We start from the raw sequence: 17,533 nt of genomic DNA, 5'->3' as shown, positions 1-17,533 counted from the left end.
CCCCACCTATACGGGAGCCTCTAAATCCTACCCCTATATCTTGACCCCCTCGGAGCCGTACACGTTGTACCCCTCCCTATAAGTGGCAAGATTCTGGGTGCTGGGGGAGGGGCTGGGGCAGTGGGGGGGGCTAAGGTCCACCTTCATGCGCTTGGCTTCGGCCCGTGACTTGTAGCAGAACTCGACCAGGGCCACCAGCATGGCCAGGCCCAGGCCGCCCACCAGGATGTAGAAGACCCCGGCCACGTTGGACAGGCTCAGGGCCTGGGACGACTTGTCCTGGAGGGAGGTACAGCGATGACGTTTTGGAGAGGAAAAGGAAGAGTTGAGGTGAAGGTGGCAATGGAGCGATGGAGTTAAAAGGCAATTTTTTTTTTTTTAAAGGGATTGGGACGATGACGGGGGATGTTTTGGGGGAAGTTTAAAGGAGGTGCGTGAAAAAGACAGTATGGGATTACGGTTGGGGTAGTGGAATACGGGGTGAGAAAAAATAATAATGGACGTGAAGAATCAGTAGAGGGTTATGATTGAGTAGTGGGTGATTGTGTAGAAGAGGTGGGGTAAAAAGAGACACAATGGATACACAGGGTTAGACACAGAAATGAATATTGGCTCAGAAAATGTTTCATGTTATACTTTACTAAAACTGAAATTACATTTGTTACAACTTTAATTACTACTATCACCATAACCACTACTACTTACTATACATCTCTATTAGTCAATACAAATATACAATGGTTCTACAACTGTAACATAGTAACAAGAGCAGCATAAACAAGAAGGTCAAGAAGAGCAGGCTTTAATCTGAGAGTTGATTATTCTCACTGCATTTTGATGTTCTTTAAAAGCTCTAAAACATTTACAGTGGAGCAGCTTCTGAACGATGCATTGTAAAAAATCATTCTTTTTAAGAGACAAAACAGTGACAGATATTCAACTGGTATAGGATATGGGATGCAACGCTGTATTTTACAAGTCCATACTTTTCTACAAATGTTGTATTAGGAACCCTCTAAAACAAACGTCATCATTTGGGTCCAAATATAAAACAAAAAAACCCCAGATGTGTTTTATTTAGTTAAAATTAAGTAGGTTGTGTTGAGCATATTAACAGAGGAACTGCTCCACTTAAAACTATCTCATTATTAATTTAGTATTAATGTATTATTGAATACACAGTATGATGAATTGATAATACCATTAAATGCTTGTCTGTTAACAAAACTTCAGCTGACCTGCTGTGCACTACATTTCCATGAACTTTTTACCTTTTAAATTACTTTTGCAATTGAACTTCACCCTACATTGACCTATAATTAGCACCAAATAACCTCCCACGAAACTAAAGAGGATTTTGACTAAAGAATATGGACCTGTAAAATTCAGCATTTCCATAGGTTACTCCAAAAAATAAATGGATATTCTATGTCCTGAATATGTCTTAAACATTAAGGCAAAAAACAATAGTTGCTTAACAAGTTACAAAAGCCCAAACTAATGTAATTTATCTACCAGTACAAATGTGTTTTATAACGAATATTGTCATCTGGAAAATGGGCTATAGTGGTCTGTGAGATAAAAAGCAACAACATAAATGTGAAAATTGGCCAATGATAATAAAAATTTACTGCAATGAAGATGGGGTTGCCACAGATTGCTACAGAAACTGAAGAACTGAAGAATTTTAGTTATTCTGATGCATACATAGGTAAATATGGTTCAGCATCAAAGTACGGGTAGGAAAATGCTGCAGGCAATCACCAAAATAGACATTTAAGTCTACTGTGAAGCACATTGAAGATATATTCAAGCTAATAAAAAATATTGACTATTACTAAAACAGTAGGTGCAGTAATCTGGAGCGTATTCAGCATGAGAGTTTCGGGGTAGCGTTCTGAGGGCCGCAGCAGCGTGAGACTGACCTTACTTCCAGAGTCCTTGGGTCCACACTCTCCCTTGTCATACCACCATTTGTTTTTCAGTTTGTCTAAGACTCCTGCTTCGCTCAGTTTCAAAACCGCAAGGTTTACCGGGGTTCTTCGCGTGTAAAAATAACATAAATAACATCATAGGTCATGTTATTTTATGTTATTATGATATTTCACATTTGCATTGCAACAGCTCAGTTACACAGAAAAAGTACACTTGTTCACATCGAGTGACCTAGGACGGATCCCACTGAGTACATGTGTGTATGCTCGTTGAGGAGGGGCTGGGGGGAGCGAGGAGCTAAAGGCGAGCTACAGACATATGAGTGGGACCCGCCTTTGTCACTTCAGGTAACACACCCATTCTGCCCCAGCTGATCCTGCATTAAGCTACAGACAAGCACTGTTAAGTCGGGGCTGTTTGCGTCGGGGGCCAGCGCTGCGCTACAGCCGGGAGAGAGAGAGAGAGCCACAGCCAGGGCATCTTCGGAAACCCCTAAACTTAAAAATACACCAATAATGAAAGAGGTTATACGGTTCAGTTTGGCGCGTCTCGCGATGTCATTCTCACTCAAATCTCCTCCTTCTCTCTCGTCTCCCCAGAGCGGCCACTGCGGCGCAAATATTCCCGTCTTAACAGTAATTGCTGTCTTTATCTCTCCACCTTCAAACTCTGTCCTTTGGGAGGGGCATTACCAGATCGGTGCCAAACACATTTGAAAATGTGTTTTATTATGAACGTGTGCTCGATTTACCCGTGGCACCAACTCACTCGCCAAATGGGACAAATGTCCCCCGCGGGATTGCGAAAGTTAACCCATTTTAATGATTCAACCTGAAACGATTTCACATTGATCTTAAAATAATGTTGGTCCTCTTTTGGGTCAGCCAAATTCCTTATTTCCTGTGTCTCAACAAGCTCAAGTGTTGTACCTTTGCCACCGTGTCTGAACCTTTCATACGTAAAAAGGCACACCTCGGTGACAGCAGGTGCAACATTGTGCCTATTTCTCTCTATTTCTTTCACTCTTGCCAGGGCAGATGCATGCATTACACTCTCGGTACAGGAGGGCCCCCGCCAGCTAGGCGGCGAGCGCCCCCCCGTGCCCCCAGTGGTGGTTGTGGTCAGACAGAGAGGGCTAACCTTGGAATCCCCTCCCCCGCTGCCACATTCTCCTTTGTCATACCACCACTTGTTTTTCAATTTGTCCAACAGGCCCTGCTCGTTGAGCTTTAGCACGGCCAGGTTGACCGCATTTCTTTAAGTAAAAAAGGGAGGGACAGATAAGATAGTTTGGTCAGAGGTTGGAGGGACAGACAGACAAGATGGACGTGGACCACAGCCAGGAGAAGAAAAAAAAGGGAGGGAGAGGGGGGGGGGGGGGGTTGGGGGGAGGGAGGGGAAGAGGGAGCAGAAGGGGTGGAGAAATTAGGAGGTTCAGTGTAAGACTAAGGGGGCTCAGTGGGGAACGATGCACCCCAAGCAACGTCTTTCTCTTTGACTCGCCTTCTAATGAAGATAACTCCTAAAAACGGCTTTGATGAACTTCTTCTGTTTTTATTCGCTCACCTGTAACGGGCTGCAGGAACACAAGATGCGCCACAGTAACTAGATTTTGTGTTAACCAGCTCTCTGCAGCCTGCTGATGGTGCTATTGTCCCCCTCCTGATGCTCTCCTGCCTTACTACGACTCTCTTGTGTGCGGTTCTGGATGTGAATCCAGACACACAAGGCTAAATATCAGGAATGCATGTTAACTTGTGTGTACACGTGAATTCTTCTAAGCTCTTCATCCACTAATGATGATCATTTCCCTGAATTCGGTTGAAATCAAGGATTTCCTTCTCAACTTCTCATTTTTTGACTGCTTTGTGGCTGCCTGGAAGGCAAACTGCATTACATGACATTATAATATAAGTTTTAGTCTGATAAAGTACATTAAAGATAATAGTAGATTTATCTGTCTATCTTTATCTTATCCAATTCTCACCATCTCACTATTCCTGCAAATCTCCTCCAACGTGCCTGCTCCCTTAGTGCCAGAAAAGTGTCTGCAAAACATGGCTGCAGAGGCTGAATGATTTTGCCAACTTATCTCATGCATGCCCTTTGTAATTCATGTTTCGTCCCGTCTCTACTGCTTTTTTTTTTTTTTTTGTACAGCTACTCTTGAAATACTCTGTGTGTCTTGCTATCACCCTCTGCTGTCCGCTCTTTTATTTGTGTTATCAGCCCCGACACAATCCTATACAACAAAAGTCTGCCAGTGCAGTGGCTGTCTGCTTGTTTTCTACTCTGCCTCCATCCGGAAGCCCTCATCACAGAGTGTGTGCGGGTTAAGAGCTGACCTGTCACTGAAAGGTTCTCAGTTCAGGATAAATTAGGAAAGTGAGAGTAAAACACAGGCGCCCTACACGTTCGGGTATCTTAGCTACGGCATATAGGAGATTCAGAAAGAGACAGTGTTCTCTGGGGGGGGGGGGGGGGGGGGGGTGGTCTTATCTACAAACCATGATCTCATCAACAAAAGAGGTATGGATGGAAACAGTTCAAACATAGCCGTTTAAGCCATTATGATAGCAGTCACATAACAATAATCAATTCAAAAGCAGCTCTATACTTCAGAAAAACATACAGTCCTAACATCACTGAAATTCAATCTCTTTTCTCCACATCATCATGTCACATGAACAGTATAATTAGCGCACCGAGAGGAGAGGCAGGCTCACCTGACCTGCCTCCTGTGCACCTGTTAGATCAGGTTCCCGCTGATTGAGAGAAGCCAGAGACAACCGTGGATAGTCCCAGAAATGTCTTCTGAACGGGGCTTAAAAAAAATAAAGGACCTATTCACTCGCTGTCTGTCACTTTTCCCTCACAAACGGAGAAACCCGTTGTGTAAACAGCAAGTGACTCGGGTTTAGTGGAACTTGTTTGCACACTACACAGGGGAAAGTTACAGGACAGGATGTGAGGCTGATGTGCTGTTTGTGTTTTGCTTTTTCATGAGACAAATCTGAAATGCTGGAAGAGAGAGATGGAGAGAGAGAGAGAGAGAGAAGGGAGAGCAAGTGGTCCGGCTTTGCTGAATTTAGCCAATTTTCTTCCCTCAGTCACTCGTAACATTGCAAAGACAAGGTCTCAGTATATTGCTGTCACACAGGCAATGGAAAAAGATTATTATTTGCACTGATATCTTACCTCAGTTCAACCCACAAGGAATGTTACTATAGGCTCAAGTTAACAAGCCTGATAAACATTTGTCTGCTGAGAGGAAATCAAAACAAAAGGACCAACTTTAGAGTGTAAACTCACTTTCTCATCACTTCCTCCAGCTTATGGTCTCTTTTTACAGGTTAAACACAGTGATGTGCATTTTATTTAAAGAAACTAATGATTACTTTCTGATCTGGGTTCATTTTGCTGTTGTCCAATTACCATTAATATGTTCTTTATTTAGTTTGTGTAAAATTAAATGAACTATTTTCATTTTATCTCATTTATAACTTTTGATTCTATGTTATTTTTAGTTTCTAGTCCCCCCATTGGCCAGGCCCCTCTACTTCCTGATTTTCACTTTTTGCCTCCTGTTCCTCTATAAATTCCCCCTCAAGGCTTTGGATGTAGCAGCAGCAGTCTGAGGCTCTGCCCCTCCTTGCAGTCAATTTCAGTATATAAATCTCTTCAACAATAATCATGACCATCATCATCATCATCACTATCATCACCATCATGACTAGCATCACTGAGGATGAAAGGAACAAAGAGACGAGACGGCAGACAAATGGACAAATTTACCTGTAAGATGGCCCTGTGGAAAAACAGAGTGGTTAAAACAGGAAAGACGGATGGGATGTGACCATAGAGGGATAGACGCACGACACGGACACAGGACACACTAATGGAGCTTAAAGGCCCTAAAAGTACAAGCGTGGATGGACAAAACAAAATACTTAAAGAGGATGTCAAGCATGTGTAAATCAAGAATATCAAGCAAAAAGGAAAACGGATGAAAACCAAACAATCTGCATATTCAATGTACAATATCAATAATATCGCTGCTGCTGGGTGAAAATCTATCACTGCTTCTTTGCTTTTGGAGTTCATAATGATAGAAAAATACTAAAAATTGGACTGGTGACAAAAAGGGAATTTAGTAGTTGTTATGACGAACAATCAATCAATATCCAAATAATGATTCCTCCCCTTTTTGAGGGGGGGGGGGGGGATTTTCACCCGACAGCAGTGACAGGTGCATCTAGGTGAAGGGTAAAAGGCACAGCAGGGTAGGTGGAATATCGCAGCAATAGGACAGTATCAGCTCTGTCACTGTCTCCTATTGTTACACTATCCCACCCACCTTAACTGTGAGCCTTTCGGTGTAGCGATCCCGTATCCTTTGGAGTCAAGGTTCCCCCCGACTTTCATGGTGTCGCAAGGCTTGCGCTGCTCCGTGTACTCGTTCATGGTGGACTCCAGGAGGAACGCATACTTCCCCTTGGACTTGCGGACCCTCGCCACGCCCTCCGCTGTGGTTTTGGTGAAGACGGTCGGCTCGGCAGACTTCATGTACGACCACATTTTCTCGTACACGGCTATTTTGGACCTCTGGGGTGCGGAGGGGTCGGAGAGAGAGAACGAGAGAGAGAGAGAGAGAGAGGGGATGTTAATTAGGGATGAGCGGGCACCTCTCCGCTAACACACGAGGCCAGATTGTCTGACAGATGACCGATTTCATAGTCCATGGCGGAAAAGATCACCGAGGGAAGAGGAGTCCTTCCAGGCCAGACCGCTCATGGCCAAGCAGCTTTGGCCCAGAGCTCGGTGATTATTTGAATGATTTGCCTTCAAACTGACAAAGCGACTAAATGCCCCCCCCCCCCACACCCCCCCCCCCCCCACACCCCCTCGTCTCTTTCGGTGCGGACCTGCCCCTGCTCTTCCTCTGACTGAAACCAAGCAAACCATCTCGCTCCCCATGAGTCAGAGAACTCACCGGAAAGCCCACAAGTACAACGTTTTTTGGGCTAAGGTAGCACATGTGCCGTGTGAAGGGGCTGCAAAAGGCCGTGTGTCTGACAGTCTCCAGTGTGCGCTCTGCGACAGCATGTTGTATTCACTTCAGGGATCTCCCTCTTGTGATGCACATGCACAGCATTAGAACGTAGTATAGTGGAAAACCATTAATGCTCTTTTCTGACACGGAAAAATCTGAAAAACAATATCAGCCGAATCATTTAAGAAGGACGTCTCATAGTTGACCGTGTCTGTGTCCACCTTTGGGGGTCCATTCACCATCACTGATGCACAAAATGTTCACAGCTTATCTCACCTCAGATGGGATTATTTAAATCAACACGTCATGCTTACTAGTAGTAATGCAATGCTTCTCATTATCTTAATGCAATGACATTCAATTGCGTTTATATATTATATAAATATAGACAAGTGGTTTTCCTAGGCCAATAACATAAACAGCGGCATACTTTGGAGATTAAGTCTGTGCAAAGTTTATCATTAGTTTTATAATGCTTCTACTGCATTTTGTTTATTGCGTCTTCTGATGTGCAGCAAACAGCTGAGGCTGATTTTTCCTCTTTACAGTGTTTGAATAAAATTAGCCTTGTGATGGAGGGCTCTGTCTTCCATCTTCCAGTTTGATGCTCTGGCACGTAATGATATTTAAAACCACATTTGAAATGTAACACTACACCTCCCTCGGCAAGTCAACCATCAGTCTGACTTTAAATGAGTTTATGACTGAATGAATAGTTGCATACTGATCTGGTTTTGCGGTCATTAATTCAGACGACCAATGTCAGAGGACATTGTTCTGGTATGACGCAAAGAAATGTATTATATTCTGTGTTTACCATATATGTGTGTGTATGTGTGTAAGTATGAAGTTCAGTGCACCAGTCTATACAGTGCGTGTATGTATGATTTCACTGCATGTGTTCACATGTTCACTCAAGAGTGAAAATAACAAGCAGAGGAGTCAAACTGTCATCCTCCACAAGCATTGTGCTTCTTTCTTGTCCTTCTCTCTCTGTGATTAAGCATTATTCTGTCGCTTTGCAAGCTGAGCCACAGAAACCAGAGCCTGGGGGGGGGCGGTGGTGTGTACGCCTGTGTAAGTGTGTTACTAGTGCGTGACGGACACCTATTCCATTATAATGTCACACACATCGATGAAGACCAGCAGGACCCTCCTCTCTCCATTCTACCCATTCTCTCTCTCTCTCTCTCTCTCTCTCTTCTCCATTCATTATTTCTCACGCTGTTTAAAATCATTAATTCAAAAAAATACTTCTCATCATCACCACCTCTGGTCCTTCTTCTTCCTTAATCCTCCGTCCTCAGTCCATTCATCTTATTTTACTATGCTCCATTGTTTCTGGCCACAGCAAAAAGGTGTATGCGCTAATGTGTGTGGTGCACTGAATATATATGTGTATCTATCTGACTGTGTGTGTGTGTGTGTGTGTGCGTGAGTCGAGAGAGTGAGACTGAGTGAGGGAGGGACATTGATGATGATGATGACCGTGCACGTATACAACAGGGATGGATATGTGACAATGCGGTGCGACTCTTTCCATATTCTTTAACAATGAGCGAGGGTGAAGGAGGAAATTGACGCTGCTAGGTCACCATCCGCGCCATGCCCAACACTTGTAAATATACACTTTACATGCACCAATCTGCTCTGCGGTTGAAGTGCTGGCGTGCACACGCGCATGGCTACATACGTGGCCGAATATGCAAATAGGCATACCTATAGTACACACACACATATACTGACACACACACACACTGATAATTAATGGTGGTGGTGAATCCCCCTCAGCTGTGGGAGAGTAAATTGCTTTTCACCCTCCACAGATTTCAGCCGGCTCGTTATGTTGATGATGCCAGAGCCGCTCACAGAGCTACAAACTGTCTGCTACAACCTCCCCCCCCCCCCTTCCTCCACGTCGCCATGTACACACACACACACACACACACCGGTTAGTTGGTACATATAGAAACACGCGCGCACAACGCGGACAAGCGATTCTCCATTTTCCCACAGAACAGGACCACGCAACGGAGCAGATTTGTTTTTGCCCTTGTGTGCAGAGTTATTATTTTCATTGTGCCCATTTGTGTTTCTACCTTGCTTATGTAATTGCAATCCGCTGGAGTGAATAGGTTAATGGGCGAAGCCACTACAGGTCTCCTCAGGGCCACTTCCCTCCACTTCACTCGCTATAATTTCCTGCTCACTATTTTACGGTAACAGCTCCCGGCAGACTTTTCCGTTCCAGCTCTGTCCATCTCTACCTCACTGCCCTTTATTTTTCTTTATTATGATTTTTAGTATGATCATTGCTTTATCTGACGGATTGGAGACGAGAAACCTTGGTGTGAACTTGGATAAAGCCATCAATTCCAGCATTTCAACTTTTCGAAATGTATGGCTCTCCGTTCCAAATGAAGAAATAGTAATCTATTCATTCCTTTCCACCCACCTGCTGCAGTAAATTGGTTTACATTGTCATTTGTCACATGTTCTTGTCCCAGTCAGAGCGGATTTCGGCTGCTTGGTTTTGGTCCGACATCAATAAAAGAAACACCTCCTCCTCATTTGTTTCCTCTTACTGTCATTGTGTCTCAGACCAACTCCGAGATTTGTTGGGTTTGTTGTTAGAGCTGTGATTCCCTTACATGATCCAATGCTGTGTGCTGACACTTCCACCTTGATTACGCCCTTTTTTATGCTGTACAAATGAGTGAATGATAATGCATTATGGATTGCATTGATCAACGCTGCAAAGCAGAGAAGAGACACTTTATGCTCCATTGCATTTAAATGATGGCCTTTTAAAAAGAAATAAAGATTTCAATATGTATGAAAATGTGCATCCATGTCTTACATGAAGAATTTCTAACATATTTGCTCGCTTACGGCCTTTTTCTGGACTTTGGCAACAAAAAAAACCTTGGTACAAAGTGCTTGGAATCATTATGTGCTCATGCTGCTTATACTGTGTGCATCCACTACGGAATGCATCCAAAATGGGGAGCACCTCAAGAATACAGCTCCAATGCAACGTTAGTGGTCAACAAGTGCATTAAAAGTTTCAAACAGGAAGTATGAAAGAAGCTGTGAAGTACTGACAACTCGGGAGGATCCAATGAGTGAGTGAGTGAGTGAGTGAGTGAGTGAGTGCAGTCCGTACCCGGAAGAACTCCTTGGTGGAGCCCGAGTCCAGCGTCCCGTAGGCGATCTCCGTCTGTTTGGCCAAGTCCTCGGCGCTCTCTATGGGCGACACCATCCTCTCCACCGTGAGGAAAGCGGCCAGGTTGGCTGTGTAGGAGGAGATGATGATGAGGGTGAAGAACCACCACACACCTCCGACTATTCGTCCGGACAAAGACCTGGGTGGGAGATAGACGTCGGGGGGGTGGGTGGGGGGGGGGTGAAGGGGATGTGAAGGTAGCAGGAGGAGCAGGGGACGGTGCAGTGAAGGGGGATGACGAAAAATACAGAAAAGGGAAAGGACAAATAATCCAGCTTAGTTCCCGAGTCAGACAAATGCAACACAACACGGCGTCGTTTTAATAAAGCATTTTCGGCATCTAACTGTGAAGAAGATAGTTGCGCCAGAGTAATTGTGTTTCCGAACTTGAACCAATTGAGCGCTAACACTAACAAAGGCTCCGTGAAACAGATTGTAATCGGGTCACTCCCACATCTCTCTCATCCTCGTTCACGTCTCTCTTTCTCCGTGTTTACTCGCTTTATCTACCGATTGCGAACTGAAGCATCAAAGTAAGTGGCAATTTGTTTTGTTTGTGTAAACTTGTTTGCACTGAGTAGAATGGAAGAGAGCGGGCGAGAGCGAGCATTTTAAAGAAAGGAGAGACGAGAGAAAGCAGTAAACATGTTATGTTTTCTTTTAAGCAGTGTAGTCGGCAGAAGACAGGTACACACGGCGCCATAAAATATCCATGCTTTACAAAAGGTTAGAATGAAAATGGAGACGCTACTGGGGAAAATGTTCTTTTTTTTTCATTTTGAATATGAAATGTAGAAGAGCCATCACATCTACAGAGAATGAAAAGGAAGATGCTTTGTAATATTTTGCTATCAGCAGGTCTTACATACACAGTGTAGAAAAAGAGTGAAATGCCCCTTTGAATCATCTAACTCCCAGTCGAAAAGTTGTTTTTACTTTTATTCAGATGACAGATATCTTATGTTTTTCATTTACATTAATACATTTCTACAAAGTAATTCAGAGCTGATTTAAAGAGCAGACATTATTTATTAGAAAACATATTAATGATAGCGGCAGTATCTATTTCCTGCAGACAGTTAAAAACCCTTTTACACACAATCAGAAAATATTGCCTGACATGTTTTGTAAAAGCACCCTGATGTAAAAGCATTTCTATTTTATATTATTTTAGGATGGTTTTTAAGACAAAAAAAGAGGAGAGAGGAGGCTGGAAGGTGCATTGATGACTGACTGGGCAAAAAGTGTCCCCTTTGACATTCTGCTGCTGCCAGCAAATCTCTCAATCCTCAAACACACACACACACACACATATATGCGAGTATAAATTGATGGCATGTGTCCTTGAGGTATTGATCTGTTTACCTGAAGTAATGAATCTGGAAAACACTGTATGGATTCCCGAGAAAGAGCTGTTTCATTTTATACTTATTAGCGGACAGCAGGAACCTTTTCTTCTTCTTCTTTTTTTTCGCCAGGTAAGACGTGATGGAAAGATAGAGATCATTTTTGACTGCAAGAGTGACTCTCAAAACCAATGCCCAACATGGGCGTCTAATTTAATTGGTTGGCTTGTAAACAGGCAGCGAGGGCATTTTTAATCCGATCTGATGGAGTGAAGATGTAATTACAGCGGACATCCAAAGGGAACGGTGGAGGATAAAAGCAACCCACCGCAAAGGAAGAAATAGGAAGAGCGAGATACAGAGATGGAGAGAAGTTTCAAGGGCAGCTTGACAATCTGTACGTTCATCGCCGTTGTGATTTCACAAGAATGGGGGGGGGGGAAACTGGCGGCTTGGAGCTTTAATAGTAAACCCTAGTTGCACACTCAGGCAATATACTGCAACCGAAGGTTACATCCAGTTGCAACTGTTTTTCCTCATTTTATTTTTGCTGTGATATTTTGCCTCACATTAACAGAACAGAACTCGCTTCAACCTGTGAATGCACAATGCATATCACACAAAATTTCACAAAATAAACAAGCTTTCCAAATCAGATTCCTGCTACATCCTGGGAATACAAAAACATGTTGCTATGAGTTTGTAATGTAAGGTTCTTTATCTCGGCGGGCATTAAAAACAAACCTATCTATAGAGAAGAAAAAAAAAACAATTTGTTTGAGAACAACAGCCTTTTACTTTTTAAATGTGTTCTATTGGATTTATTTTTGTGAAGTTATTCCCCAGTGTTTGTCCTCAGAGTGAAGTTTACCTTCTGGAGGCTTTATGAAGCATCCGACCGAATGAGACATGAGTGCATGCACATGCGTTTGCAAGAGCACATCGCCTCTCCCCTACTGTCAGGAGTGTATTTTTGGTGTACACGGATGAGCTTCGGAAGGTGACATGCACATGTGCTAATGTGTGAGTTGCCTCTGCGTGTAGTTGTGTCGTGTGTGTTGGTATGCAACAGGCAACGTGTTCTATGGCGGGTCATGTATCATCTATGATAGCCAACAGATTGCTACCCCAATCCTCTGTTTGAAAGATTAATGGCATGCTGTTCCCGTCTCTCGCTCTCTCCTCCCCCCCTCAAACACAGACACACACACAATTACCTCACCTAACATGTGAGAGACTGCAGTTTAAGGCTTTGTGTGCCTTTGATCTTGCATGTTTCATTGTTATCGAAACTAATGGAAGACAGAGATTTGTTCACCTAGTTCAACCTTCCACTTGGTTCCTCAGATCACGCTGTTTGGCTTTTTACAAGTATCACAATCGTCTGAGAAGAACAACCTGTGAATGGGATTGCCATAAGAGCCCACAAACACATTCAAGGCAACACACGGAAGCAGAAGAAGAAGAAGAAGAAGAAGAAGAAGAAACACATACGTGTGCTAAAGCAGATGGATGCTGACACATCATAATATTACATATGCTATAGCGGTTTTACATGCTGCGACGTTGCGAAGTTTTACTGAACAAGCATTTTTTTTCTCAAACACAACATTTTTGGGATGAATGTAGGATTTCTCAAAGCCCAGATATTTCTATTTGGACTGAAAAAGGCAGATCAGTGCATCCCCAACAACAACAACAACAACAACAACAACAACAACTACTACTGGTGAATATTCCAAAACAGTTTGAATCACCAACCTTGAGATCATTAATCAGTAAGCTTCAGTGCTCTCTAGTTAGTTCGTCCAACCATTAGCTGTTGCTGTCATTAACTATGCAACATACCCAAGGCCATTAGCTCAATACTTACACATGACACACACACACACACACACACAGTGAGGGCCAGAAGTGCTCTCACCTAGCAGCAGTCACATGCACATCCGCACACAGGAGAGCTGTAATTTCAGACGGTTATTGACGGAGACAGATCCAATCCCTCTCAGATGTTCAGTTCACCTCTCTTTACCCCTCTTACATTTACCCTCAGTCTTCCTTAATGCACAACATGTCACTTTTTCTTCGGCCCTTTATAGATTTCCACTTGAAAAAAAAAAAATCATGACCCATCACCTCGCTCTCCATCACCTTGTCACCACCCCTGGCGAGGAAAGGCGCGTCGATCGTCGCACTACAAACACGGAAGCCCTGGCTGAAATATTACAGGTGTGTGTGTGTGTGTGTGTGTGTGTGCGTGGTGAAAATGGCATCTCAAGGTCACTCTAAAGATGTGTGTCGGTGTGTAGCTTCTGCTTGATCAGGAGGGTGAAAGAGACAAAAGAGAGAGGATGTGTTTGTCTCGCAGAAAGGAAACTTTTTTCATACACGCCAGTACACTCACGCAGTCATTTGTAGCTATGGCAATGTCCATTGGCTAAGGTGACGATAGACAAACAAAACAGCATGACGGGCCTTTAGTGAAAGAGCAACAAAAAAAAAGGAGAAAGAAAGGAAAGAATTATAGATGGATCAAGAACGAGGAGGCAAAGTGGGTGAGTTGAATAGGAGTGTGTGTTGTACCGTGTCTGCCAGACTGCAGAGATGACTGCAGCAGGGAGAGAGGGACCCACACTGAATACCAATGGACCTATACGGCAGCTTAATACACAATGCACAACCCACACAGTATACACACACACACACACACACTAACACGCGCGCGCGCGCGTGTTTAAAGTCAAACAACCGGCGTGGAAGATAGAGAGCAGTTTACCGACGGATACTCTTATTAATTGTAAGAACACGTATAACAGACAGAAGAGAAAGACAAAACGGACCAGAGATGAGCATGAAAGGCCTTCAACCGGTCTGTAAAAAGAAAATCTACCTGCGCCTCTTCGCCTTTATCCCCAACAACCTCGGTGCTCTGATCCCTGCTGACTAGCCGGAGACGACACACGTGTGAGAGGGTTAGGTGTGGAACGGGTAATACTGCAGCCTCCCACGGGTCGGGACAACCCGAACGGAAGATAAGACGGGCGACACATTGTGTAGGACAAATATTGTGGGGCAAAGAGAGCAGTCGGTGGCCTCGTGGAATCCGTAGTTTCCGATTTGAAAGCACACAGCCGCTGCATTCAGACTCGTGTGGCATGGATAGTATCACTTTAGTGGGTTATATTGTGTCGGACCAAACTGATTTTCCTTTTAACAGTGTTTCATTATTCATCGCATCCACCTTGTGTGGTGCCTTTTAAGATCTACTGTATCATCTTCGATCCACACACAAACTTAAGCTCCACTGGCCCACATTTCCTTCTAAAGTTACAGCTGCCTTTTTGCCCTAAATCAGCCGTAAAAGAGTGCTACTGTAATTGAGACCCTGTGGATTTGATTCTCTGGCAGAGTGTGGGGAAACTAGCGAGACATTTTCTCCTATTCTTTTATGTACTCTCTTTTCTGAGTGAATTACCGAGAGAGTGTCTCGCAACGTCCTTGATGTTGTAATGAAAGTAACGTCTGATATTTCTGTCTGGTTGAAAGATGCATGCAGGTGTACGCCGACATAGTGACTCGTAGACCACATTTCTGCCCACTGAAGTCGGCTTTCCCACGTTTGTCGGCCTGCAAAGGTGAACAAGACAATGGGACAGGAATAGAAAAAAAAGATAGGACATGATGATATGCATGACACATCTCCTTTTTCCAAGAGCCTGATGTAATGTCACTGCAGACAACGGTGTCACAGTGAAGGCTCATCCATCATGATTTCATGGCAGAAAGCCTGAATAAATGAAGTTCATTTAACTCTTCTACCACTGTCCTCCTTTTCTAGCATTATCAGAAATGGTGTCATTACTTAATAGCGGTCGGTCAGTTCCTGTGGAATGGTTATAAATGGGTGCAAGGTACAATGCATCACTCACTGCAGTGTGCACTTAAGCTCTCGCGTGGAGAGATTAGGAAGGAACTCTACTAATCAGCTGCTGCTGCTGCAGGTGACTGCAGCCGGTGATGACAGTGATGATGGGACGGGGATGCTCACGGTGGGCGATGTTGCAGTAGCAGCTTACGCCGAACAAAAGATTCAGCAGCGCGCGTGGCAGATTAAAATGGGTTGGTGGCTATGTGTTGCAAAGAGTGGAGCGCGTATTACAAGCATTGTTCAATCCTGAAACCACACTTTCAAAACTCTGTCTGCATTACCAAGATTCATTTTGGACAAACCGTTAATCTCACCGGCAAAACACGCAATCGTCATAAACTTTATTATTAATTAATTATTTCAGCCTCTCCCTTCTCTCTGGGGCAACCTTTGGATCCTAAAAGACAACAATTAATGTATTGTAAAATATTTCAAAACGTGGCATAAATGAGCTAAACTAGCCTATTGTACTGTAATATGGATCATCTCACCTGTTGTTTTGCTTTAAAATATGTACTATTGACCCAAATCTGCAACTACAGCACATTTGGCTGCACCCTTAGAGCGGCCTCTCTCAAAGTGGTCGGTCTAAAGGTTCACAACATTTATTTCAGCAGATATCACCGCTCTTGGTCTTCCTCTCCTTTGTCCTCCACACACTCTCCCTCATACCACCGCTCCTTCCCCACCGACCTGTCTTCTGCGTTATTTCCAAACAAAATCAGTTCAAAGCTATCGCCTTTGACATGGCATTGAGACTGAAGCAGGACACCTGGGCTGACTGAGCTGAAATTGCAACTTGGACTGATTATTCTTTGATTTTCTGCTAAGAATTTCTATATTTCAAAATAATTACTACAGAAATGTTTGAAATGTGTCATCTTTCGTATTTGAATGTGCTTTTATCAGCTTTGAAAGCAAAGGCCCAGTTTTGTGCAGCTTGCGGAGTATGAATGACAGTTTGTGGATTTTCAAAAATGTGGTGGTTGAATGCATTTTGTCTGAAAGAAATGAAAAATGATTCACAGTTACGTGAAAGAGTTTTGACAATGTGGTTTGAGTATTGAACAATGCTTGTTAGCAATTGAAAAAAAACTATAGGTTTAGCAGCACAACTTGAATGTGTGTGTCTCTTTAATTTTGTGACATAAGATGTGGTTGGATGACACCTTCTGCCAATTAACAGAAACAACAAAATTTGTGACCACTGGGGGACATTGGAAACAAGTTGTGAACACACCATATTCAAATCATGACACTATACATTAATATAGCTGAAATATAGCTTACTTCTACATTTCCTACTTAGAATCTAACTCCAAGGAAATATGTGGTTCTTAAGCTGCTTAATGCTCTACTACAGTCGCCAGGTTGTTTGTATTTACTTAAAGCGTATCCGCTGTGGAAGAAAACCACACTATGAGAGCAGTAATATTGAACTGGGCTGTTTTGGTTCGGCTGTGCTGAACTCGTTGTAAAGCTCGAGCTAGTTGACAGGAGCTTCAGGTAATAATTCTCTGCAGGTTTATTTTTTTACGAGCAACACCTTTTAAATTGCCCCACTGTTTTCATATTGCCATTTAATACATTGTTCTGATAACAAAATAAATTATAGCCATATGGAAAAACAAACGCTGACTCAATTGCCTTTTCAATAAATGTGTGTTTCACCCCCCCAGCTTCCTCCATGTTGCTTTCAATCTGCTCTCTGAACTAAAAACAACTGCCTTTGCTCTGTATTGAATCATTGTGATGATACATTAGACATCATGTTGGATTTACATGATCAATCATCATAGTTTGAGCTGTCTTTCAAGAGGGAGATTAACGTTTTCATCGAAACCTCCTTGGAACCATGAAGAGAAAGGTACACGAGTTGAAGATTTCTGATTCCACTAATCGAGTCGGGCATTAAGGACGGCAGGAATCGTGGTGCACGGAGGAGTTGGGCCTCATTGGAAGTGACAGGACCAGGTGATTTGTATGACAAACACTGGCCTCTCGTTAAGTATCACATTATCGCTACGACAGCTGTAGCGTACACA

General features: G+C 43.4%; 1 protein-coding gene across 7 annotated transcripts in view; it reads right to left on the bottom strand.

Moving 5' to 3' along the window:
* gria4a (glutamate receptor, ionotropic, AMPA 4a) overlaps nucleotides 1-17,533 on the bottom strand; it is a 77,576-nt gene that overhangs the window by 6,643 nt on the left and 53,400 nt on the right. The window contains exons 14-18 of one of the 7 annotated variants that reach the window (XM_037451809.2): nucleotides 10,155-10,353; nucleotides 6,293-6,540; nucleotides 3,076-3,190; nucleotides 1,926-2,040; nucleotides 142-279 (exon numbers count right to left, since the gene is read on the bottom strand). In XM_037451809.2, coding sequence (XP_037307706.1) covers nucleotides 1,963-2,040; nucleotides 3,076-3,190; nucleotides 6,293-6,540; nucleotides 10,155-10,353 — 640 coding nt within the window. In that variant the 3' untranslated portion in view covers nucleotides 142-279; nucleotides 1,926-1,962. Of the gene's footprint in view, nucleotides 1-31; nucleotides 280-1,833; nucleotides 3,191-6,292; nucleotides 6,541-10,154; nucleotides 10,354-17,533 lie in introns of those variants that run through there. The other 6 variants (XM_037451565.2, XM_037451649.2, XM_037451393.2 and 3 more) reach the window with 6 other exon arrangements.

Source organism: Pungitius pungitius, chromosome 3, assembly GCF_949316345.1.
Source record: "Pungitius pungitius chromosome 3, fPunPun2.1, whole genome shotgun sequence".
Lineage (NCBI taxonomy): Eukaryota > Metazoa > Chordata > Actinopteri > Perciformes > Gasterosteidae > Pungitius > Pungitius pungitius.
This window is presented reverse-complemented; position numbering and strand designations above follow the sequence as displayed.